At 51.8% G+C, this 25,738-nt stretch overlaps 1 protein-coding gene across 1 annotated transcript in view; it reads left to right on the forward strand.

Annotated features, from left to right (window-relative positions):
- The window catches only part of Pde2a (phosphodiesterase 2A), a 90,880-nt gene that overhangs the window by 48,188 nt on the left and 16,954 nt on the right, over nucleotides 1-25,738 (forward strand). The window contains exons 3-5 of the mRNA XM_029535682.1: nucleotides 11,296-11,385; nucleotides 14,330-14,418; nucleotides 24,974-25,083. Of these exons, the coding sequence (XP_029391542.1) occupies nucleotides 11,296-11,385; nucleotides 14,330-14,418; nucleotides 24,974-25,083 (289 nt within the window). The remainder of the gene's footprint in view (nucleotides 1-11,295; nucleotides 11,386-14,329; nucleotides 14,419-24,973; nucleotides 25,084-25,738) is intronic.

Raw genomic sequence — 25,738 nt, forward strand, 5'->3', positions numbered from 1 at the left:
GATGCTCATCATTTTATTTGTTGAGCCTCAGTTTCCCCCAAGTACCACATAAGGCTGTTGAGGGGATTATAGGAAGTAATCTCCCATACCAGGTAAAGGTTCTGCCTCTTGGGGTGCTTTTCCCTCAACCCTGGACCTTCATGGGAGCTGATGGGAGCACCCATGGGAGCACCTGTGAGAGGTGTGCTCCCACTGGAGGACCTGTGAGAGATGTGCTCCCATGCCCTCAGCTCTTTTGTCTTTCCCCGTTCACTTTTTCCTGTCCCTGGCTCAGTGTTGTGGCTTCTATTTGTTCCTGCATTCCTTTCTTCCAGACTCCCGCTGTACTCACCAGCCCATGAGCCTCCAGCACAGGTTCCTGAGGCCTCATTCAATTAAGACCGATGCAATTTGCTCATGGAAGGAAAAAAAAAAAAACATAATTTGGTTAATCACACCAGTAGGGGATCTGGACCTGCTGGGGAAAGCTGGGAAGGGTAGGAGGCTCATGCAAACAGCTAAGGACATAGGTGTCCACTGCTTGTCCCAGGTCCCTGACTACTCCCTCAGGTTCTTTTAGGAATCAACAGAGTCCAAAGCTTGGGTCACCCAAAACCTAGCTAGAGGCTATGATACAGGAGTCCATTCCCGACCCTCACACACACACACTGGTGTCCCTGGTTGAGTTTCTACCTGACTCTGGGCCTGTTTCCTAATACATGAGAGTTGGGTTGAGCTGTCTCAGAGCGCCCAGTATCTCAGCTGCAGTTTGTGCCCCTCATGGTCCCTGTAGGACGTTCTTCCTGGGCTGTGGAGATAGAGAGTTCAATGGTGGGTCAAAAGGAGAGAGTCCTAGAAGTTAGGAAATGGGGGGAGGGTTGTCCTGCAAGCCTCATCTGAAATGTGACATTCTAATTCAAGTCAGAAGGCTAGTCCCCAGGCTGTCCTGGAGGTGGAACAGGGAGAAAGGGACCTGTAATTTGCTTGTTTTCTCCAAGGTCAGTGCATCTTAGCCATACATATTATCTCTTGGCCTCCAGAGGAGCTGAGAGACTGGACCTAGGGCCCTCTCTCCTCATGCAGACTTGCCTTTCTCGACTTGCCCAAAGATGATCCAGGCACCTACAGTCCATTGAGACAAACCTTGGTTGATTCTAGCTCTGGGGAAGGTATTGTTGGCTGGTCAGACCACTGAAGCCAGGGAGGTTGTTTGTTTGGTTCGTTGGTTGTGTGTCGTTGTTTTGTTGTTGTTTTTTAAGATTTGTTGAGCACGTGTGTGGCATGTGCTGGAGCAGAGGTGGGTCCTGCTCTCAGGAAGGCAACGGAGGGGGTGGGGGGAAGCAGTGCATGTGGAAGAGACTCTGACTCTGGAGATGCCAGCACTCAGCTACAGGCTTACTTGTTCATTTAGACACAAGACCAGCCACCAGGCCATTCATGATCTCCCAGACAGCCACACACTCATGAACATAGCAGACTCGGTCAACCTTAAATATTGTATTCATATCTGCCTGGACACATGGCCGCATGGATACAGCGGATACATGGATACATGCACTTTGCTCTTCTCGTCTTCCACGGAAGCACAGACCACATACTTTCACACCACAGATGTTTCTCTCATGACCCAAGGGACATATTCCGCTATGGTCATGTGATGGTCCTTAGGGACACACTATTATGGATGGCATGTGTTTAGGTCACCAGTAAAGTAAGAGCTACCAGCTCCCCAAAGAGTGAGGGAAAAAAAGCCAGTTCTGATGAATGTATCCAGAGTTTCACATCAAGAAAATAGTCTCAAATGCCGTTAAGAGTCTCCTTTGCAAAATAAAACTTGTTTTCATTACCCAGAGGGTCTGAGGCTCTGGGAGGAGGGCATTGTCTTTCAGAGACCCCTGGCTCACAATCCCCCAGCCCTGGTGTGTATGGAACTGTGTGAGCGTGTGTGTGTGTGTGTGTGTGTGTGTGTGTGTGTGTGTGTGTGCACATGTATGTCTGGCCTCAGCTCCCAGGCCCTGAGGATATGAGGAAGGAGAGTGGGAGAATTTCTGCAGAATCCGGATGTTTGTTCTCTAGCTTCTGGGCCCTCCAAAGGCAAATAAATAGCTTTGGATGCCAGCCTGCTGCTGGGTGGGGCTGGATGAGTGCATGAAGAGCCTGCTTTTGTCCCTGGAGCCCCACCAGCTGGGATCCTGTACATCAATGCACAGTGACAAAGGTCCTGGCCAGTTTCTGCTGCACCTCTCTCTGGGGATTGTTCTCTCAACTGAAAAAATGGAGGTAGGGAGGAGGTGAGTCCCTTGGAGATTGAGAGAGACAATGACACTCGGGACCTAGTACAAATGAAAATAGGATGGAGGGGGGGGCGGAGACCTGGAGGAGACAATGAGAGCACAGATGCAAGACATGGGGCCCCAGAGCCTACAAGGTCTCCGCAGTGACTCCATGGTTCCCTGGAGGATGTGCTGGGCCCCTGAGTCCTCACCCCTGCCCTGCTATATGTAAGGAGCAGGGAGAGAAGAGAGAGATGAGAGCCAGGGAACCAGATGGGCTCCTGAACCAGGCCAGGGCTGGGCCTGAAAGGTCACAAGAGAAGAGAGGATGCTGGGGTATAGGAAATGGGGGACCAATCTGAGAGGGATAAAGAGGGTCAGGGGTGAAAGTCACCCATTGAGCAAGGGCCTGAGTTTCAAGAGTCTGGGCAGAGAGGGAACTCGAACGTCAGCGTCCTCTGGTCTGGATGCCGCTCTGGAGCTGCCATGGGAATGTTGCCAACAGCTTCTCCCAGCCTAGGAACCCAGACCCCAAAGGAACAGACATCAGGGCCACTCCACAGGGCAGTGTGAACTCGTGGGTCACACTTAGGTTTTAGCAAAGTGCTGCACAGGGTGAGAGAGCCCAGAGAGAAACACAAAGGCAGGGGCATGCCTGAGATGAACCCTCTCCAGAAGATTCCTCACACCAGCCCCCCCCCCCCCCCCCCCAGTAAAGAAGGGCTATTTTTAGGAACAATAAATGTGCTCACACATTCCAGCAGGGGCAGGGAGAGCAAAAAGAAGGACAGGAGTCAGCGTAGAGGGGGAATCTCTCCTCCCTAGGTTCCCTTAAAGGGTTTCCTTGTATGTTGGGGGTCTTCCCCAGCTGGTCCTGGCCTCGCCAGTCCTGCCTCCTGTCCCCTTCTGATTCTTTTGTGTTTCCTTGTTTTTGAATTGGTCTCTGTCCCTGTATGTCTCATATTCCCATTCTCCTGGGATTTGGGGAACAGTTGGGACGAGCCAAGTTGTGAGGATGGAGCCAAATACAGTCAGAAGAGGAAGCAGCGTGAAGCTGTGGAATCAACATACACCAAAGAGACGCACCAAGACTAGCAGACACAGAGGTCCCTGGGGAGGTACTAGGAGGGCTGGAGACAGTCAGGACCAACCATCAGGCAGGTACCTTGGGACACCCAGTTCTCTGCCTGGCACCCCTGGTCAGCCCTTCCTTCCTGCCCTTCTGTAAGCCATACATCACCCCATGTCAAGTCAGTGCCATTTAGCATTTATTATCTATTGTGGGCACAGGAGGGAAGGAGACAATGGAAGAGTGGGAGACAAGAGACTCCCCCCAGGCCTAGAGAGAGACACCCAGTTACATTCCAACATTGGAGAGGTGACAAGACTATCCCTTGGCCAAAGCAGGACTTGATAAGTCCCAAGCCACAGGAAAGAGGGCCTTGCTCCATGACTCTAGAGAAGAACCTGGCTAATTTTTGTCTCCTCTGGCCTTCCATACACCCCATACCAAACTGGGCACCCAATGTCATGACACCTGCAGTCTAAAGACTCTGGTCCCATAGGAATTCCCAGGAGGACTGGGATGGAGACAGGTGTCCTCATGTAGACGACTTCCTTGAATAGGAGGTGCTGTTCACCTGCTCTTCCTGGGACCCTAGGCTTTTCCCACTGGGAAATGATCCTGAAGAGCAGAAGGTCTCCTGGCTTGCCAAGGTACCTTGAAAATGCTGTTAAAAGTTCTCAGGGGAAACCATCCTCTCATTCCATGGGCAGTTTGTTTAAGTCTCTCATCATGCCAGACTTGGGATACTGAGACCGCCATTGTCTCCCCGCCTGGGGCCTCCAGGAACTCCACCTCTCTGCTCAGGAAGTCACAAGCCTCCATCTTTCCTAGGCTCTTGTTGGAGACTAGATGATGCTAAGAGCAGAAGAGCTATGGGACAATCAGGATGGTGTCCTCTTCCCCCCAAAGCTCCTGGCCTGATGGGGGAGCCAGAGAGGGCAGAGTGGCAAGGCGATGACACACAGCACCAGCAAGGAGCACCGGCAAGTTGTGAGGGTCTGGGCGAACAGACCGTCACTGGCTCTCTCACCCACCCACTCTTGTCTGACCATTTCTTTGGTTATCATTTCCTTTGACATACTTCCCTTCCTGACACTGGTCCAGCTAGTCACTCGACATTCCTTTCTCCTGAGTGGACCGTTATGTCTGACTTTCAGAGGCTTCTGGGCTTGCTGGGTCAAGCTCTGGTCCTACCTCCAAGGCCACATGAGAGGTGGGGCCGTAGACATTCAGGCTCATAGAACCCGGAGCAGGAGGCTAGCCAGTTCACCGAGACCCTTTCTCGGGGCATTGATTCCCACTGAGTCTCTTCTTTCTTGTTCACCCCGGGGAACAGTGTACTCAAGCTTTCTTGATGCCTAAACATCTCCCCAGACACAACTCTGAGTCACTGATCCTTACCACAGTCCCCAGTGACTGTCCCACTGCACTCAATTCAACTCTCATGGTCACAGAGGCAGGAAGGTTAGAGACCACAGGAAACCGAGATGACTGGGGAATTGTGAGGAGACCATGGTGACATGCATGGGAGCTGGGCTTTGCTGATGAGAAACCTGAGGGCTATGGGGACAGAGCGGTCCTACTGTGTGGAGGAGGCAACTGAAGGTGGGGAGGGTGAGGAGAAGTCAAAGCCTGACCCAATTCAGCATGGTCTTAAATCTTCCAGGCCAGGGCCATCACCTCCTCCTGATACTGGGTTCTTGTCTCCCTCCTCTTTCCATTTCCCAAATCCTTCCCTTCTAGACTGGAGAGTAGACTGTCAGTCTCAGAGGACTAACAACCCCTGCCTTCCCGCCTGGCTGCTTCTACTTCACACTCTCTATCACCACACTTGGCCCTGGATGGCTCTAAAGGGTTCAGTACAGTGGGAGGACCAGTTCAGCCTGGTTGGGGAGGAGTGGGAGGTCCAGGGGGTACTGGCTATGGTAAGAGATGAGAGAAGCCAACAGTTGACCCAAGAGCCCCCTCAGGGAGTGGAGGTTCCCCCCTGGGAGGCGCCAAGACAGGCGCAGGTGTATTCTACAGTGCACGTGTCTCCAGTGTGGCTCGGAGGCTGGAGACGCGGCCCTGTTGGAGTAACAACTGAAGCCAGAGTCTTCGAAGGGTGGTGGGTGAAGGGAGAAGAGGGTGGGCAAAAGAAAGGGAGTGGGGGGGGGAGAAGAGGAGGACAAGAAGGGCCCTTCCTGTAGTGCTTGGCTCTTGAGCTGCAGGTGGCTCCTTCCACGTGCCCCTTTGTCACCAACTCAACGATGGCCACAGCTCCTTGTCTCCTTTCTCACCCTTATGCCTCCTCTTTCTTGTGGAGTCTCTTCATGTGGCGGGTAGCATCCAGCTGTCTCCATGGCTACCCTCACCGGAGAAAGGATCTACCTCCCCTACATCCTGGTCTCTACACCCCTGTCCCTCTAAAGTGGGGTGAGTGAAAGGCGCCCCTCAGGCCAGCAGCAGCATCTAGAAGTTGGGGAGTTGGTAATTCGAATTCATCAACCTCTTCCCAGACCAGCCGATGCAGAAATTCTGGGGGTGGGGAGAACACTTGGTATTTCAACAGTCCTCCAAGTGACTCTGTGGCATGCCATACTTTGGAAACCACTGAGGGACATCTGCAACCACAATCAGTACCCGAGAAAGGTACCTTCCCTGCTCCATAGCCAGAGTCACTCAGGGCATTGACTTAGGAGGTGACTCACTTGGCATCTGGGCTGCCCAACATCACCTAGTCTCTTTCCTTTCCTTTTGCTTCTGGCCCAGCTCAGCCTTGCTATTGGGAGGTTGTGGATGCAAATGTTAGCACACACAAGCAGCTCTTGTAATATTTTCAGGTGACAGGTCTGCTAGAGGCAGCTCTTTGGGCAGGTGGCAGGCGTGGGTGGTGGGGAGGGAAAGGAGCCACCTTCTCCTGCTTCCTCTGTTTTCTGCCTTGTGTCTGGGCAGCTGTGAAGAGCCAGAGAGGGAAACTGGGCTTGGGGTTGGGCTTGGGCTGGGGACTTTCCTATTCTGAGTTTCAAGGAGTCCTCTTAAATAGTTATACTAAGTACCCTAACTCTGGCTAATGGAGGAATGTGCTGGGCATGGAGATAGATGCACTCCCCATTCTCCAGGAAAGATTAGGAAATGTGTGCATTGCTCTCCAGAAAAAGAGGATGGAGACGGGGGGGGGGGGCAGGTGGCATCTGCTCCAGGCACCTGGTTTTCCCTACCGTGACCACTTTCTGGCGTCTCTATTCATGGCTGCACTCCATTTGTTGGTGTTCTCCCCCCATGTTCTCAGGATGGTTTCTTGGAGATCTGGGGGAGGAGTGGGCAGGAGAGACAGGGCTGGTGGGGGCGGGGAATATGCAGGAAAGAGAAGGAGGGTGGGCAGAGAAGCCTTCCCGGGGAGAGAGCCAGGATGTGGAGGTGGAAACGACATGGCAAGACGGGAGAGCAGTGTGTGACAGATGGACATCGACTAGGGTGTGATGGGAAAGGCAGAGGAGCACTTGGACCAGAAGAGCCTGACCCAGAGGGATGGAAAGAAGCAGGCGGGCAGAGGAGCTCCCAGGGAATCTCCCTTTGGAGGAAGATATCAGATTCCAGTCTGTGAGGTCAGCCCCTAACCTCAGGCCAGGAGGAGACGCAGAGCGAGATGAGTCGGCAGAGGTGGTTCCAGGGTACAGTTTGGGTTTTACTCTGGAGTTCCATGTTATTACTTTCTTGTAGGGAGCCCAGGTGCCAGCAGCAGGGAGAGCAGATGGCAGGTTTGTGAGGTAGGAAAGACATGGAGGGTTATAGACGTGGAATATGACAGCATCTTCTGTCGGTGACCCCTGACTCAGGCCATCTGTCCCTAAGGATGGCCCCAAGGGAGAGAAGACCAAAGTTTCTGGTTTCATATGATCTTAGGAAGGAGTTAGAAGCGATTCAGTCTGGGCCCTCCACTCTCCCCAGTCGAACACACAAATGCTGATTCAGGCCCAGGTCTCAGAAAACTGGCAACCTCCAAGGTTTCAGAGAAACCCTGGTTCCAACAGCATTGTCCCCTTTCATGGTACCTAGGGAGAAAAGACCAGCTCACAGGAATGGCGCTGTCTGCGGTGCTGATGGCAGTCTCAGCCCACAGCAGCAGGTAGAGAGCTGCAGGTAAGGGAGCTGCAGAGAGCAAAAGAACTCTGTCCATTCTTCCACCTACTGTCCACAGACTACCACTGACCCGCCACGTATCCTCCTACCCACCCACCCACCCACCCACCTACCTCCCATTCATTTTCCTATCTCTTTACCCATTTGTCCACCCACCCACCCATTTCCCTTTTCCCTACCTATCTACCCACCTGTCTCCCATCTAACACCTCTAATCATCCATCTATCCATTGATTTTTCTCATCTGTTCATCTGTTCACATACCCACCATCTTCCCGTTTTTTCAGTCATCTATCTACTCATTTTCTACCCACTTGCCTATCTACCCATCCATCCATTCATACATCGACTCATCCATCCATCCATCCACTCACACACCCATCTACCCACCCACCTATTTTCCTAATCACTCTCTCATCTACCCATCCACCTATTTTCCTAATCACTCTCTAATCTACCCATCCACCCATCCCATGCATCCCTCCATCCACTTACCCACTCACCCTCATCGAATTAGACCATAAAACCACAGAACTGGAGGTATCGTAGAGTAGAATGACCCTTTTACATTCAGGAGGAAAACAAGGTTCAGAAGAGGAAAGGGGTGTGTTCAAGGCCACCCGGAGCTTCTGTCGTCAATCTGGGACAGGGCTGGAAATCATTGCTCTTGTCTATACACCACAGGTTCTCCCCTGGGGTCTGGGAAATTGCCTGGTTGTTATGCTGATATTTACTCTGGTATTTGTTCACAAAAGCTGCAAGGACAGGAAATGTGACTGCCTCCACCCACTGTGAGCCAGGACTCCTGTGTATGTGCGCACATGCTATGTTCCCCCACCCCTGTGTGTGTGTGTGTGTGTGTGTGTGTGTGTGCAGACTCTTAAGTACTAGTCCTGACTGTACTCATTGGATGTATGGCTGCATTTCTCTGTGTGTGCCATCTACATGGAGGTATGAGCTCAGGTGTACACTTGACAGCCTGTATATGTGGCACATGGTTGGGAGGGAGTGAGGGGGGACAGACAAACAAGTGGGTAGAAAGGGCTGTTTTCCCTCCCTCCCTCGTCTTTTGAGAGTCCTGGGGTGCTAGCCCTGTTTGAGGCTGGCTCCCTGCTGTGTCTCCATTTCAGGAATTGCCCCATTTCCTCTTCACAGCTGCTCCCTCCCCCAAGGCTGCAGCTCTGTCCTGTGCCCAGGCAGGATTCGAATATAACTTCCCTCCCCCAGCTGGTGTAGTGGAGGTTAAGTTACTCTCAGACCCTTGGGGTGGGGTGGGGTGGGGGGTGTTCATTTGTGCAAGTGGCATTTCAGCGAGCTGTCCAGGCCCCTCTGTGTGCCCTATCTGAAGTGGCCTGTTTCCCTCAGTTGTTCCCACAGCTAACACCTCATTCTTGGGCAGGTCAGACTCCAAAGCAGATGGAGAGATGGCTGCCAAGCCTGGAGCCTCAACTCCACTAGTCTGCATCCTACTTACTCGACCAAGGATGGAGAACCCCTCCTTGCTGGTGCCCCAACTCTCCCAAAGTTATCTTACCTCATTCCCCACCCCCACCCCATCACCATTTTCTTGCCCTTGGCCTAAAAAGCCACAGCAAACTGTTCAATCAGAACAAAGGCCAGACAAGTAGCAACCAAATGGAGTAAAGGACAGCTCAAGGCATCCACCAATCAAAGCAAAGGGCAGGCTGGGGAGCTGGCCAATCAGAACAAAGGACACACTGACTTCTCTTAGCCCCTGGGGTGGGAGATGGGAGTTGGGTGCTATGCTCAGATAAGGTGGGAGATCTGGAGGTTTGGGTAATCTGTGGCCCACCACAGATGGGCCATTGTTTTTCTTTGAGCCTCAGTTTCTTCATCCCTCAAATGGGGAGACAGCTACTGCAGCCTGTGGCTTCAGAAATTTCTCTTGCGTGGAAGGCTTGCTGCATTGCAGTGGCTGCCACTCCTGTTTCCCTAGCACACCCATGGCAGATGTTATCAAAGTCAGACCCTCTCTGGGTCCCTCTTGGCAACCCACCTGCCTCCAGGCAGGAATAGGACTCCATGCTCCATGGATACCAAGACCTGGGACCTTGTCCTTGAAGCTCCATTCTAGAGAATGTGGGTCAAGAAAAAAAATTTTTTTTGAGATTTTGAGTATGGGATCTTCCCTCTGTGGTCTTTAGCCTTAGGCTTGGAAGCACATAGAAGCCTGGGACAGTGCTGATGTGGGGGGGTCTCTGGTCTGCTACATGAGGAAGTAGTTGTTGCCATGAGAACTGAGAAGGGTCTGACATCATGCTGGGTGTCTTCAAGGATATGGGTCTCTATGAAAAGGCGGCACGGATGCCTGAGGGTTGTAAGCAGGCAAACTTAGGGATTGTGTTATCTGGAATCAACTGCTTCCAGGATCCACAGTGGAACCATGACAAGACATGGTCAACCATGATCAAGATATGGTACACCCTGACAGGTGGGAGAGACCAAAGCAAGGTCTGGGCAGGGCAGGGAAGGGAATGACTGCTAGTGCCCCTCCCACTGGGAAAACAGCACGTGTGTGCATGTATGTGTGTGTGTGCGCGCGCGCACGCATGCATGCGTGTGTGGCCGTAGCCAAGGAGACTTGGCAGTGGCATTTGGAGCTGACACCTGGACAAACCTCGGGCTCCACGCAGACCCCAGCTCAGTACTATCCTTGGCAGGCTTTCTGTCAGGTAGCATTTGGCTCATTCTTGACCACCCTGGGGGAAGGGCAGCCAGTAACCCCTACCCCTTCACCTAGTGGCCTCAGCCTTTGCAGTGAGGCTGTGCAGGGAAGAGGCCCCTAATATCCCATTGGATGGTGCCAGCTTCCTGTAAAGTCCTTTGGGTCCCCTGGCCATTCAGTGACCACAGAGTTTAATTCTCCATTCTGGGGTGTCTGAGGATGTGAAGTTGCTGACAGAGACGCTTTAGACTGAGCCCCCGGAGCTACCCAGGCTTAGCTACATGCTGGATTTGGCTTTCTAACTCTTACCTTGAAAGGAGCATATCATTTGGATAAATCTCATCTTGTTCGTATTTGGGACACAAGGAATTGAGGATGGCTCAACCATATTACAAAAGTGAGGAATTTGCACACCCCCTATTTGGGCTAACAACTGCCTATGAATATAACTCTGGTATTGCAGCATCTTAGTCTTTACCAGCATTCTATGCATTCTATGGGGTCCTCCGGCAGCCTTGGCTCAACACACAGACCCACAGGGAAGACATCAGGAAGGACTTCCAAGGGTTGGGGAGAGGGCACAGTTGAGGGGGTGGTGAGTCACCATTCTGCCTTGGCCTTGCTCCCCTGTTCCATTACCTTTCTCTTTGATCCCCTGTGGCTCTGGCCAAGTTAATAGAGCAAGAAGAAGAGACCTTTGTAGTCTCAGTTCCGGCTCTCCAAGGACAAGCTCTACTCCCGGGAGGGGAAGGCTAGGAGGCAGTCAAGGCTGACTTTGCCTTCCCTGCCTGCCGTGGCCTGAGTCTGTGGTGCCTACCTTTTGTGTTCAGCTCACCCCAACCCCCATGCTTGCTGCTTTCCACCCTAACTCAGCTGAAGTTGGCATATGGCCACAGTTCCCCCAACATAGAGATGCCAGAGCTGTTGCTTTCCTAAGGACGGGAAATCTGTGTTGACTCTTGACGGACTTTATAACTCACGGTGAGGGCTTCACTATGCCTCTGGCCCATTTCCAAGTCTCAGTCTCCCATATGCAAGGCGAGGGGACTTGGGCAGTCTTTGGCCTTAATACTGCTGGAGTCTGCTGGCTCTAAGCTCAAGTGTCTAAGTCTCACCCCACAGTCCCCGGGCCCAGGACTCTGCCCCTTATGCTCTATCTTTTCTTCCAGGATGCTTTGCTGAGCCTGGGCGCTGTCATCGACATTGCTGGCCTGCGACAGGCTGCCAAGGATGCCCTCTCTGCTGTGCTCCCCAAAGTGGTAAGTTGTCTTCCCTTCCTTCTCCCCCCTGCTCTCAGCCTTTGTCCAGCTCTGAGCTCGCCGTGACAGACCTATGTATAGCAGGAGAGAATGAGGATAGACATAAAGAACTCCTGGATGTCAGATCTTGGAGGCCCTAGAGGACTCACTCTACAGTGTGAATCTAGTATTGGATTAAAGGAGGAGGCTGGAGGCTGGAAAGATGGCTCAGCAGTTAAGAGCACTGACTGTTCTCCCTCAAGTTATGAGTCCAATTCCCAGCAACCACATGGTGGCTTACAGCCATCTATGTGATCCAATGCCCTCTTCTGTCTGGCATGCAGGTGTACATGCAGACAGAGCACTCCTACATAAAATAAATAAATCTTAAAAAAAAAAAAAAAAAAACAAGTAGAGGGCTGGAGAGTTGGCAGTCTTTAAGCCTCTCTCTGTCCCATCACAACACTATGAACGGGATGGTAGGTTAATGGGCAAGCAAGGCCACCTGGACCCTGAGTGCCTTGCTTGAGGTGTTATATGCCTCCCTTGCCCTCAGCACTCCTGGCTCCAGTCACCGCCGTTGCTCATTCTTTAAGCGGGAGGCTGATGAACCAGCTCGTAGGAGTCACAGCAGCAGAGCCACAGCTGTGCCAGACGGAGGGATACAGGGAACTTTGAAAAACAGGTTTTGTATCAACCTAAGAAGCATGGAAGACTTCCTGGAGGAGGAAATGTCTAAACTAAGTCTCCTTGAACATCCTCTCTCTGCTCCACACACCAGCGGAGGCAGCTTTGTCTTCAGGAAACATGACCAACTCAGGATGCAGTCTTCCCACCCCACTAGAGCCTATTGTCCCTGGCTCTGAGTGATGGATGACCCTCCAGAGACCCAGAGAGGGAGGGTATTTCACCAAGGACACACAGCATGACAGCGACAAATGGGGCTTGGCATGTATGCAACCCTATTCCCTGTCCCCAGCCCTGTCTTCCCCAAACCTCCTAGAAGTTCAGCGCCCAGGAGGAGGGCTAATGACTGAGCTTTATTGAGCGTGAAATTGGTAGGAAGTGGGTGGTGTGTTGGCACCCAAAAATAAATCCTTTGGGAGAGAGTTGTGACTGAGACAACATCTGCCCTGGGGTGGAGGAACATCTGGATGGGGAGGGTGGGGGAAGCTGGCAGGTCAGAGACTGTGGACCTGCCCTGCAACTACAAGTCTTGAGGCGCGCGCGCACACACGTGTGTGTGTGTGTGTGTGTGTGTGTGTGTGTGTGTGTGTGTGTGTGTGTGTGTGTTGAAGGGACGGGGTGAATCACTGGCTTGGTGCCCAGCTAACTACAGCCTGAAGCCCAGGGCTAAGATGACAGCTGAGGTCTAAGAGGCAGTGAGAAGCTGCTCAAGAGACCAGTGATGGGCTGGGGAGCCCAGGCCTGGGGGAGCCTCCTCTTGACTGTAGGGAGGACTGGGCCCTGGGAGGTGGGGCTTGGAGGAGGAGGAGGGCTACAGCACCTGGCTTCCTCATCAGCACCCATTGTGGCAGGCAGCCCCAGTGCAGATGGTGCTGATGTGTACGAAACGAAAAGCAACCCTCCTACCCAGTAAACTCGGCTAAATTTAACCAGGATGGCTGAGTGTGAGGGTGGAAGGCGCGGACATGCGGAAGTGAAGGGTGGCTCCTGCCCCCGCCACCCTAAGACTGCCCACCTTTCTGTGTGGGGAGGATAGACTCTTGGACACTGAGTGCCCTGCTAGGTTCTGAACCTGTCTGAGCCAAAAAAAAACCCAACCCAAACCAAAACAACCCAAAAAAGCAAAACCCAAACCCCCGGAGCCCCTGATCAGTTAATGAAGAGGGGCAGATCTTTCAAAGTGGCTTTGTTCCTGGATTTTGGCCCAGAGGCTGGGCATAGTGGCTCTTGATTATGATCCCAAAGCAGGACTGTCACAAATCCTCAGCCAGCTTTAGCCACACAGTGAGTCTGAGGCCAACCTGAGCAACATGAGAAAGCTTGTCTCAAAAACAAAAACAAAAAAACCCCTCAAACAAAACCCAATTCAAGCTTAGAATCCTTTCACGGGGGCCAAAGGGGCTCTGGGCCTTCCCAGAGGCGGCTTCTCTACCTTCCTTGGTCCTGTAGTCCCTATCTCATATCAGGACAACTGAACCCAGTTCAGTGTCACAGGAGGTCATGGCAAGGGAATCCCCTGTGGAGTATCCAGAGGCCACTAAGGCAGCTGATAGGGTTGTGGCTTCTTGGTCTGCTGAGGATCCCACACTTCCTGAGAAAGAGCCTTCGGCAGCTCTCCCTGAAGCCAGGACAAGGCTTGCCATCGAGACTGATCTAGGGAGGGAAGATTGCTGAAGCAAAAACCCCTGACGAGCTTCCAGCCAGGGCAATGGTTGATGTAAAATGTGAACTTACCCTGCGTCTGCTCTCAGCTGTTTCTTAGACCCTCCAGCCTCAGCCCTACTCACCCACCTGTGCCCCCTCACCCCACCATCAGTTTGGAAATGCTCCTTGCTCTCTGTGCCACTTGGCCTAGCTCCGCTGGTCAGTTCTGAGCCTCACCCACACCCCAAGTGCTGCCAGTCATAGCTAAGACTGCTTCTTCTGGGCAGCCCTCCAGAGCTGCACAGAATACAAGCAGAGTGCTCTGGCTATAGTTTCTTGGCTTGGATCACCAGGGTATTGGAAGGAGGAAGCCTCCTAAGCCAGTGTCGCCTGCATGCCACACCAAGTATGGTTTGCCAAATGCCTGAGCTGGAGTTCAAGGTTTGGGTGCGATTGGCTCACACCTTGGATTGAGGTGACTGGTAAGGAGAGTAACAGATTCGTGGATCTCTGCCTGCCCAGAACCCCTTCCCAAGCCATCAGGCTCTGGATCTCAGGCCCCCATGGCCTTGCTGTGGACAGACTAGGGCTGGACAGCCTCTCTACAGGGTCTCACAGGTACCTTTGGTTCTAGGAAACTGTCTACACCTACCTGCTAGATGGGGAGTCTAGGCTGGTGTGTGAGGACCCCCCTCATGAGCTGCCACAGGAAGGAAAAATTCGGTAAGTCTTTCTCTGCCTGCCTTTTGCCCTCTGGCACTGCCAAAAGGTCTCAGGGTTGAGGCACCTTCCAAGATCATCTGGTCCACCCCCAACTTCAGACTCCTGCCCAGGTGGGTCCCCTGGGAAGTAATATCTCCTCCTATGTTGGGGATGTATAGAGCGGGATGGGTTATCTCTTCATAGAGTTTTACATAGATTTTTTTTTTCTTTTAATACAAAGTCTCACTGTGTAGCCCAGGCTAAGTTTGAACTTATAGTGATCCTCCTGCTTCAGCCTCCCAAGCGCTGGAAGTATAGATGGGATCCACCACGTCCAGCTCCCATAGAGTTCTTCTGGGTTGTTGTAGCTTCTCAGAGTGGAGTGGAGGGGGTGGGTAGAAGGGGGCTTCAGCATCTCTGAGTTCCAACCCCAGGAGGCCATGAGCATTATCCGTGAGGCTTGGGCTTAGGATCCCAGTGTACCTGGGCTTCAGGAACACACAGTGACAACTTCCTGTACATAAGATTAGAAGTTTCTGGATCTCTACTACCTAAGTTCAAATCCTACTTCCTCCCTGTGTACCAGTTGTAACCTTAGGAAAATCAAGCATCCTCTGTCATGTGATTCCATTTTGCTTTGCTTTTTGATGATGATCTTTTGCTTTTATGGTGATGACAGTAGTGTTTATGGGGATGTTGGGAGGATTCAATGATTGTGTGTGGTCTGCTGTGACTATCAGAACCCAGAGCTCAGCACCTGATGGTCCCAGTGAGTTCAGCCGCCTCATTTTCCCAGAAAGGATCCGTTGAGAGATATGTTCAAGATCACAAGGCAGCTGTGAAGCCAAGCTGGGCCCAAGACAGTTCTCAGTGGGGCTGGGGAGGTGGCAGCCTCTGTCTGGGTGACCCATCCTTGTTATCTAAAGACAATGGGAGCACTGGGTGAGGAGCAGAGGGAATTGTGGGTGCAGTGCTGTGAAGCCGATTTCAGAAAGCTGAGCTGTTTCGGTCCAGCCTGCAGCTCTTTGGGTTGTGCCAGAGCTGCTGTCCTGGCAACTCTTAGTCATAGAGGTCCTGGGAGAAGTCTGTCTGGAGATGCCAGCCTCATGGTCCTGGATACCCTGGGTTCTAGGATGGTGGTCCCACCAGCAGCACAGAGCCCTTCTTTCCTCTTGTTCTGCCACAGGTCTGGAAGGTGGGGGAGGGCTGTTACCTTCCCTTTCAGAGTTTGCTCAAGACTTCTCCTTAGAGGACTGCAGTGAGCAGAGCCACAGTCCCCTGTAGCCTGGGTCCTATCTAGGGGCTTTTGCTTTGGACATGGTGGCTTCCATCATCATTTGAAGGCGTCACCACCTCCTGCTTTTTAGCAGTACTGGCAATCAAACCCAGGGCCTCATGCATGCTGGGCTCTATTGAGCTACATCATCCAATACCCATGCTTATACGTTTATTTTGTGATGGGGTCTCACTACGTTGTCCAGGCTAGCCTGGAATTCACTCTGTGGCCCAAGTTAGCCTTATACTTTTTCTTCTCCTGCCTCAGCCTCTTGAGTAGCTATACCACCACTAGGCCAGATCTTCAATCTTTTTTATTTTTTATTTTTGTTTTTTCGCAACAAGATTTCTCTATATAGCCCTGGCTGTCCTGGAACTCACTTTGTAGACCAGGCTGGTCTTGAACTCAGAAATCTGCCTGCCTCTGCCTCCCGAGTGCTGGGATTAAAGGCGTGCGCCACCACCGCCCGGCCAGATCTTCTGAATCTTAAAGATAAAAAACGCTGGGCCGGGCGGTGGTGGCACGTGCCCTTTAATCCCAGCACCCGGGAGGCAGAAGCAGGCAAATTTCTATGAGTTTGATGCCTGGCTCTAGAACAGCTAAGACTACACAGAGAAACCATGTCTCAAAAACCAACCAAACCAAACCAAACCAGAAAAGCTGTAATGTGGGTTGCTTCTCTTCTCGGAGCCAGTCCCTCCCACCCAGAGTTCTTCATTTGCTGTTAGCTTGCCTCCTCCAGGAAGTCTCCTAGCAGTCAGGGGAGCATCCTGGGGCTTGGGAAGAATGTACAGAACAGCAGGCTCACAATGGCAGGCTCAGGGGACAGGTTGGAGCCTCCCGTGGAGCTTGCTCTCTCTGGTGCTCCAGGCAGGCCCTGCTCCCTTGGGGAGTTGGTGGTATCTGCAGGGCACAGCTTGGAAGGGCTCTGACACTCTGCGTTAGCGGCCGGTTCAGTATCCTCGCCATATCCAGTAAAGCCTTTGGAAAAGACAATTAAAAGTAAACGTTCAAATGCAATTAGCCCAGAACTACATGGAGATGGGAGGCTAGCGCCTCCTGGGTCAGAAAAAAAACAGGGATTCCAGAAGGCAGAAAGAGCAAGAGGGTACGGGATTGGCATCTCGGAGCACAGAATTTAGAGAGCAGTCAGGCCAGGGTCTCAGGCTGGCACCCTCTGATCTGTTCTGCCTGCCCATACAGGTCCATCACTAGGGCTGATGGGCCCAAGGGTGTTATGGGCCCTCTTCTCGAGTTTTCCCTGCAGAATGAAGTGTGAGACCAGGCATGTGGTAGGCAGATAGGTCTGGATTCTAGCCTACTCCTCAGCCCAAATGAAGACTAACTAACCTTGGTTGACCTTGAGGGAATAAATTTCCTTTTGACCTCAGACTCTTTTTCTGTGAAATGGGTGGGATTGGGGACGGGCTTCTCTCAAGTGTGACCATCAAGACATCGTGGAGGCACCTGCCTGTGTGCAGCTACCTGGGCAGCGGTGGGGGAGGGGTGATCCGGCAGGAAGCTGAGCTTTTTGGTGGCTGCTGGTGGCTGGCGACTGCTGGCTGGCAGAGAGCAGCAGGTGTGGCTGGAGGCTGGATCGTAAAGGCAGATAAGGCTGAGGTGGCGGACAGAACACGATCGAAGGTGGTGTTAGGGAGAGGCAGGGTGGAGCCTTTCCAACTCTGCCCACTCCGAGGGTGCTCACAGCCATGCCTGGTTAAGGAGCAAAAGTGTAGTTCATCTTTGTGTCTCCCTAGGCTTGCTTGTTCTCATTGCTCCCCAGATTAATCCTTCCTGCTGGTCTTCTGTGGGTCAGCAGCACCCATTTCATGAGACATGCACAAGGGATTCCCTGCCAAGGAGAAAGAGCCAAGTTTCACAAAAGGGGGCTGGTGGCCATGGCATCCCCAGGGGGATTCTGTCTACAGAAGAGTTTGGGACTGGCATGCAGGACGCTTGGGCTTCCGGGCGTTGTCACAGTGATGACAATCCTATTGCTTTCTCCCGGGACTCTGTTTTCCCCTCTGTACAATGATGAAGTTGGTCCAGCCCTGGATTTTACTGGCTTTGACAGGAATTCTGGCCCAGAAAGGAAAAAACCCCTTGAGGCTCCCCATCCCAATCTCCTAGCCTGTCTGAGACCCCAACCAGGCATCCCCAAACCTCGGATTCCCCGCTGCCAAGTGTGGGAGCTTTAGGCCTTCCAGTTGTCACTTGGGCATAGCCTTGGCTACCATGGCAGGGCACTTCCTCAAGGCAAACCTGGTCTTTTCTCATGGCAGAATCCGACTGGCCATCTGGTTTGTCTTGGAGAACACAGAGACCGTCCGTTCCCATTTCTGGAGTCTCATTCTGGCAGAGGAGGGCCAGGTGCTGGCCTAGATCATTATTTGTCTTCAAGAGAGAGATGAAAGGTCATAGAAATTAGTGCAAGGCTCGGGGAGGGATGGAGGGATTGTGAAGAGATGGAGGATCCGTGAGGTGATGGGGCTCAGTAAAGGGGTTCAGTAAGATGATGGGGTTCAGTAAGGGGGTTCAGTGAGATGATAGGGTTCAGTTAGGGGGGGTTCAGTAAGATGATGGGACTTAGTAAGGGACTCAGTAAGATGATGGGGTTCAGTTAAGGGGAAGATGATGGGGTTCAGTTAGGGGGTTCAGTGAGATGATGGGATTTAGTAAGTGGGTTCAGAAAGATGATGGGGTTCAGCTAGGGGGTTCAGTGAGATGATAGGGCTCAGTAAGAGAGTTCTGTGAGATGATGGGATTCAATTTGGGAGGTTCAGTGAGGCAATGGGGTTTAGTTAGGAGATGGAGTTCAGTGAGTGGAATTTAGTGAGAGATTGGGGTTCAGTGAGGAGATTGAATTTTGGTGAGATGGTCAAGGGGATAGTCAATCACAGCAGAGAAGGCATGGCAGCAGGAACAGGTGGCAGCTGGTCATACTGTATCCACTGTCTGTAAGCAGAGAAGAGCGAATACTTGCACCCAGCTAGCTTTCTTCTTTTTATTCAGCATGAGATCCCAGCCCACGGAATGTGCTACCCACATTTCAAATAAGTCTTCCTATATTAATTAACCTAATCCAGAACATGCCTCACATGCATACCCAAAGATTTGTCTCCAAGGTGATTCCAGACCCCGACAAGCTGACAGTCAATATATACCGCCACAGAGGCTGAGTGAGGGGGTGGGGCTCCGTGGGGTGGGCCAGGGTGACAAAGCCTCAGTGAGACCGCAGCAAGGGGCGGGGCCCAGTGGGGAGGACCGGTCAGGAAGGAGAAGGGATCAGGGAGTTGAATGGGTCGGAGACGTTGGGATTTGTAGGGAAGGGCTAAGAGTGAACTCAGTATGAGGCTGGGGGAAGGGCTTTGGTTAGGGCTGGGGCTCAGTGGGCCTGGAAAAGGATGGCGTTCAGTGAGGGAACAGGTATGGGCAGGTCTCAGTAAAGGAGGAGACCAGAGAAGGATGCAGGAGCTCTGGCAGGTGTAGAGGGCCTGGACACGTGGCCCTTTCTAGGCTATTGACCTTGGCCACACACAGCTTCCCCCTCTAGTCTCTCTCCATTAAACAAATAGTTGTTAAAGGAACGGAACTGTCATAAACTCCACGCCCGTTCCTCTCTGCGCTCTAGGCCCATCTGTCTTTTCCTTCAATGGGGCAGGCCATGACCACCTTGGCACCAAGACTGGGCATACAGTCTGGGCAGCAGGGCTGGGGAGGAGATTGAGCCCCTTGCCCCCTGTCCTCAGCATCAGCAGGGAGGAGGTGGGAAGCGCTCTGGGGTCTAGCCATAGTCAAGCCTCTCCCAAAGTAGTGGGGAGCCGCCATCTCAGCTGCCTTATTTATAGTCTGTGGGCATTTGTGGATCATTCAGGCAGTGCACATTCTGGGAAGGATGTGACCAAGAAAGTAGGCGCCATGGGAGTGTGTGTAGCATGCCCTTGTCTGAGACTGTGTTCTGTGCCGGGACCAGGGAGGACAGAACTCAGAGCAAGGTGCCAAAACTTCCTTAGAGCTGGGGATATGGGGAGGCCCTGGTGCTCGCTGAGGACCTGGTTCAAGTCAAGGCTGCACTGTACTCTCTCAGCCTGTCTCTCCTCTGGTCCCAAGGCCACTGGGACTAGATTTCCAGTGTCAGATACTCTTTCTCTAGTGAGTATTCTACCCACAGCTCAAGGGATCTGAAACAGAATTCAACCATGTCTTTTCCTGCTCAAATTCCTGTCAGGGATTCCTCTGTCTCAGAATCAAATATCCCCATGGCCCTGGGCTCTCGATGGCTTTACCTTGCACTGTCCAGCCATGCCTGCCTTCTTGTGGCTGTACTTTCCAGCAGGCACTTGTTACTCTCCCCTCTGAGCTCAGTTCCCTATGCCTGTTCATCTAGTCCGTCTGTCTGTCTGACCTCTGTGTGTCCTTCAGGACCCAGGCATCTCCTTTTCTGACCCCACTTCCACCCCAATGATGATGGATTGGGCATGCTTTTCATCTTTTTGTCTTGGCTCTGGTACCTAACTCTACTGTGGATCTGTGTGTCTGTCTCTACATGATGCTAGGATCCCAGAGTCAGGCATGAGTCTCACCCCTCATGTCAGCTCTCCCTGCCGAAGCTGAACCAGAAGGGCCATATAGGAGACAGCAGTGTATAGCGCCGAGGCCTCTTGTCTAGGAAGTAGATTCTTGTTCTGTTAGGGAGGGCAGTTAGAAACCCAGGTGGGAGGCCAGTGGCTGGGGTAGAGAATCACCAAGGCTGGGCAGTGGCTTGAGAGTAGAGAGCAGGGTGCAGCTGTGAGTTTCACATAGGAAACAACCCATCAATTACTGAAGGGAGCTAAGGAGAGAGACGCAGCTAGGACAGTCTGCAGATGAGTCACAGGAGCTTTGACAGGGAAGGAGCTAAAGGAGATACATCCAGGCTGAAATATCTTTACCGCACTTCAGGGACATCCAGGGTGTCCCTGGTACCTCCAGGTGACCTTGGAGTTTCTGGAGTCTGGAGCTGTTAACTTATGAGACTTATGAGACTTATGAAGCCATGTGCATGGGATCCTGGGGGCAGGTGAAGCTGGGTCTGGGGGTAGGAAGTGGGATAGTATGGATTTCAGAGTTTACTGACCACCAGCGTAGGGACCATCATCCCACTATAGCTTCCGGCATGTCAAGGTCAACTAGCACGGTGGGGTTTGAGACCCAAAACCTCCCAGCCTTCATCAATTTGATCAAGAGGAAATCTGCCATCCTGATTTCAAGCAGTTTGAACAGCCCAGGCTCTAGATGTGAAGGGCGACAGTCCTGGTTCTGTAGATTCTGAATTGGTCAGAAGGGCAGGGAATGCCTTCTGTGTGGTTCACAGTGCTGTGTGACCTTGAAAGAGATGCTCAACCTCTTTGGTCCTTTTTTTTTTTTTTTTCTCCAGCAGCTGTGACCTCCTGACTTGGTGACTTGCAGGCCACCCCCCTCCCTCTTCCTCATCTAATCTGTGCTGTATTCCTCCTGTGACCCTGATTGCATGCTTCAGAGTCCCGGCTTGTCTTCTATCCAGGCCAGGCAGTTCTTATAAACACAATACATGGAAGTTGCGTGAGAGATGAGGAACCCAGGGCGATTAATCAGCGGGGAGTGACATTTGGTGAAAAATCAGGTGCTTAATTAGGCAGGAAGAGCCAGAGGCCGGGGGAGATGGTGTTTGTGGAGGGCAGAGGGAACTCTTCTTCACATAACCAACCTCTCTAGCCTCCGTTTCTAGCTTCCACATGAGCCCGTGCCCTGCTTGAGACCCACACACCACAGGCCTCTGGCTTTGTCCGAGCACAGTGATTAAACCTAAATCTGGTACCAGCTGCCCAAGTTCGAAGCTTCACTCTACCTCTTATTAGCTGTGTGACCACAGATAGGTCACTGAACCTGTCTGTACTTTTAGCTTCTGCTTCAAAATGAAGGTGGCAATAATTTTTAATACCTAGTGATGTTAAGGATTCTGAGTCAATATGGGATGTTAGTCTTCATTGCCAAGTTGTTTGGAGTTGGCATCACCTAGGAGACGCTGGTCGATGTCTCTGTGCAGGTGTTTCCAGAGAGCTTTAGCAGGGAGAGAAAGTCTATTCTGAATGTGTGTTCTGGGGCCCAGCATCCGACTTTCTCTGCCCCCTAACTGCAGATGCAATGTGATCGGTTACCTCACATTCCTCCTGTAACAAACAGAGCTGCTTTCTCTCACCTGCCCCAGCCATGACAGCTACACCACCACACTGTGTGCCCAGATAAGCCCTTCCTTCTTTAAGTTGCTTTGTATGTATATTTTGTCGCAGAAAGGAAAAAGGTTAATATAGAAATTGGTACCAGAAGTAGGGTCATTGCTGTAATAAACCTGACTATGAGGTTTGTAGGTCTTTAGAACTAAGTGCCCTGTGGGGAGGATTGGGATATTTTAGGGGCTGGAGGTTAGAAAAGCTCTAGAGTGCCATAAAAGGAGCTTAACGGGCCATTCTTGTGTACCTGAGGAAGACCAGAATTCCAGTATAAATGTTATCAGTACAATTCTGTCTCACAAGATTTCAAAGGAGTGAGGAATCTATTGGGAATGGGACAAGAAGGTATTTGTTTTATATACTGCAAATAGTCTGAAAACATCCAGGTTGTGTCATAGTTATTGCTCATTGCATTTATAGAGATTTATAATGAAAATTCAAAGCAGAAATGTGCAATTTATCAAGAGAAGGAATGTGAATGTAGTTGAAGTTGTAGACATAGTGGATATCGACAGGTGTCTACACATTTAAGAGATCTGCACCACTAAACAGAAACATTGGGCTTTACACTGAGCCAATAGGAAATGTGGTCTGAGGGCTAAGCCATATCTATTGAAAGCTCTAGCTATTAAACATGCAGGTTCATCTGAAGGAAAAGTGTTTGAACTGAGACTGCTACTGGGGGTTCTCAGCTCAAAACAACTGACTAGGGAAACATCTTTTTCTAGTGGCGTCACCACAGTGCACAGAGGTTAGTTACCACAGCTGTGGTAGCAACGGGCCTGTCTGTGTCATCAGGCAATATCAGAATTTCAAAGTGGCATCCCTATTGAATCTCTTTGGCACATGTGAAATGTAAGAGTCATAGGGGCCATGTAGGCTTGAGCCAAGGTTTCAGAAAGCCTCCGGGTTCAGGAAATGCTTTTCAGGGTCAGATTCCCTGCAAGGAGGTGCTGGGAGGCCTCTGCGTGAGATTCCAAAGTGAAGCCCACATTTTAAGGAGACCTCAGGATGTTGAAGATGTGAGGATTATCTACCAAGAAAAGCACCAGGCATGAAGTTGAGCCAGTGCAAGAAAGAAGATATGCTTGCTACAGGTGGCCGGGCTGGAGGCGTGGGCACCCAGATAGTACCACCAAGAGCCACAGACGCTGCTACAGGTGGCCGGGCTGGAAGTGTGGGCACCCAGATAGTACCACCAAGAGCCACAGACGCTGCTACAGGTGGCCGGGCTGGAGACGTGGGCACCCAGATAGTACCACCAAGAGTCACAGAGGCTGCTACAGGTGGCCGGGCTGGAGGCGTGGGCACCCAGATAGTACCACCAAGAGTCANACCAAGAGTCACAGAGGCTGCTACAGGTGGCCGGGCTGGAGGCGTGGGCACCCAGATAGTACCACCAAGAGTCACAGAGGCTGCTACAGGTGGCCAGGCTGGAGACGTGGGCACCCAGATAGTACCACCAAGAGCCACAGACGCTGCTACAGGTGGCCGGGCTGGAGGGGAGGGCACCCAGATAGTACCACCAAGAGCCACAGACGCTGGAGCTTTGAGATGTGTTGCTTGCTTTGCTGAGTACCCAGTCTCATTTTGATCTGACCTTTTCTTGCTATGTGTCCTTAGTCCTTCCTTTTAGAATGGGAAGGCTTATCCGGTGTCACTGTATAGTGGAAGTATGTGCGTTGCTATTTGATTTTACATTGGTGTGCAGTTCAGAGGTTGCCTTGATCCTCGGCTGAGAGTTCAGAGTTTGAGCTTTTGAATAATGTTAGGAGTTTTGAGGACTCTTGCGTATAACGTACATACATTTTCCATTGCGAGGTGGCCTTTGAGGACCAAGGAAGAATGATGTGTTGGGTAGCTTGGGATGGTTAATCTTCATTGTCAGTATCGCCTGGGAGATTTGGCCTCACCCAGGAGACACAGCTCTGATGTGTCTGTGAGATGTTTAACTAGAGGGAAGACCCACCTGGAGCATGGACCATGTGACCCCCTGGTCTAGGGTCTATGTCAGTTTAAGGAAGGAGCAAAGGAGAGGCCAAGACGACCACCTGTTTTACCCCTCTGCTTCCTGACTATGGATGCGCTGTGACCAACTGCCTCACACTTCCATGGCCACACCCAGAGCTGCTCTCACTGTCTTCCCTTCCCTCTCACAATGGACTGGACCCTCAAACCAAAAGAATCCCTTCCTTCCTTCCTTCCTTGAGTTGCCTTTGTCAGGGGTTTCCTTACAGCATCAAGAGAAGTAACTCACACATCATCCATGCAGGTTGTGCGGTGCATATAGCTGTGCTGGTGCAGGGGATGCCCAGTGACTGTAACCAGGCTGTCTCCTGCCATGTCTCCCTCTCATGATTAGCGCTAAGACTTGTTGAACAGATGTGAAATGTGTCATTTCCTCAGTCTCAGCTCCTCCTGGGATGCTCAGAGAAGGTAGATTGCGCTCCTAAGGCCGAGTAGAAAGGCTAGGGTTTGTCCTGACACCGCTCACTGTGAGTGAGCCTGGTGTACCTCTGCTCTCTATTTCAAGAGGATCCACCCTAGGCTGTGCACATATGCCTTCCCCACGTCCACCAGCAAGTGGCACAGAAGGCTAGGCTGTGGCTCCCTGCCTGTTTACTCGGGGCATGGGCCGGGCAGGCGAGGGGAAGGGTCCTGCTCTCATTTTGACCTTCCTCATGTCTGTCTCTAGGCAAATCATCTAGAACAGTGTTCTCAACCTTGCTAATGTTGTAGCCCTTTAACAGAGTTCCTCATGTTGTGGTGACCCCCAACCATAAAATTATTTTCATCGCTACTTCATAACTGTAATTTTGCTGCTGTTATGAAGCATAATGTAAATGTCTGTGTTGTCTGATGATCTTAGGGGACCCCTGTGAAAGGGTCATTTGAGCTCTGAAAGGAGTCTTAACCCACAGGTTGAGAATTTCTAATCTAGACTCTGGCATGTTTGCAGGATTTGGCCCGTTTGTATTACCAGGCTGATGGGAGCGGGCCCAACCCCTCTTTGATCCAGGGCTTGAGAGATGAGCCCATGTCTTATTTTCAGAGAAGCTGTGATCTCCCAGAAGCGGCTGAGTTGCAATGGTCTGGGACCTTCGGACCTACTGGGAAAGCCCTTGGCCAGGCTGGTGGCTCCACTGGCTCCTGACACGCAAGGTAAAGAAAGGCTGGAGCCTGGACGGGGACAGGGAGGCTGTGGCTCTGTTTCCAGGTCATGTCTGCTTTCTACCCCTCCTCATCTGCCTCCTCTTTGTGCTCTCTGTCTCCAGCTGTCTTTCCTCTAATGTTCTCTCTAACATGCTACTAACCTCCCCAAGCCTAATTTCCTGACTGTACAATGGGACAGCAGTGCCTTTCGTGAGGGGTGTTTTGAAGGCACAGTTGAGATGGCCGTGTGAAGACTCTCGGTGACTGTTGGCTGCTGTAGCTGTGTGCTTGTGCCTATTGCCAGATGGGGCTGGAGTTGTTGTCATGTTCTCTGTCACTGTCTGCGTCTCTTTCTCGTCCTCTCCATGTCCCCTGTCCGCCATGTGTCTTTCTGCCTCGTGTCTCAGTCTCTCTAGGTCTCTGCCCTCTGTCTCGATGTGGAAAGTGAACAAGACTGGGAGTCAGGAGACCTGACTTGCCGAGTGATCTTGGGCAAGTCACTTCATCTTTCTGGACCTCAGCTTCCTACCTATAGAACCAGGATCCTCAGCCCTCCCTCCTTCCCTCCCTCCCTCCCTCCCTCCCTCCCTCCCTCCCTCCCAGGGTTTCTGGGAGAATCACAAGAATGTTGTCAAGTGAGGAGACTTCCTTTGTTGTCTAGGGG

The sequence above is a fragment of the Mus pahari genome, chromosome 1, assembly GCF_900095145.1.
Source record: "Mus pahari chromosome 1, PAHARI_EIJ_v1.1, whole genome shotgun sequence".
In the NCBI taxonomy this organism is placed as follows: domain Eukaryota; kingdom Metazoa; phylum Chordata; class Mammalia; order Rodentia; family Muridae; genus Mus; species Mus pahari.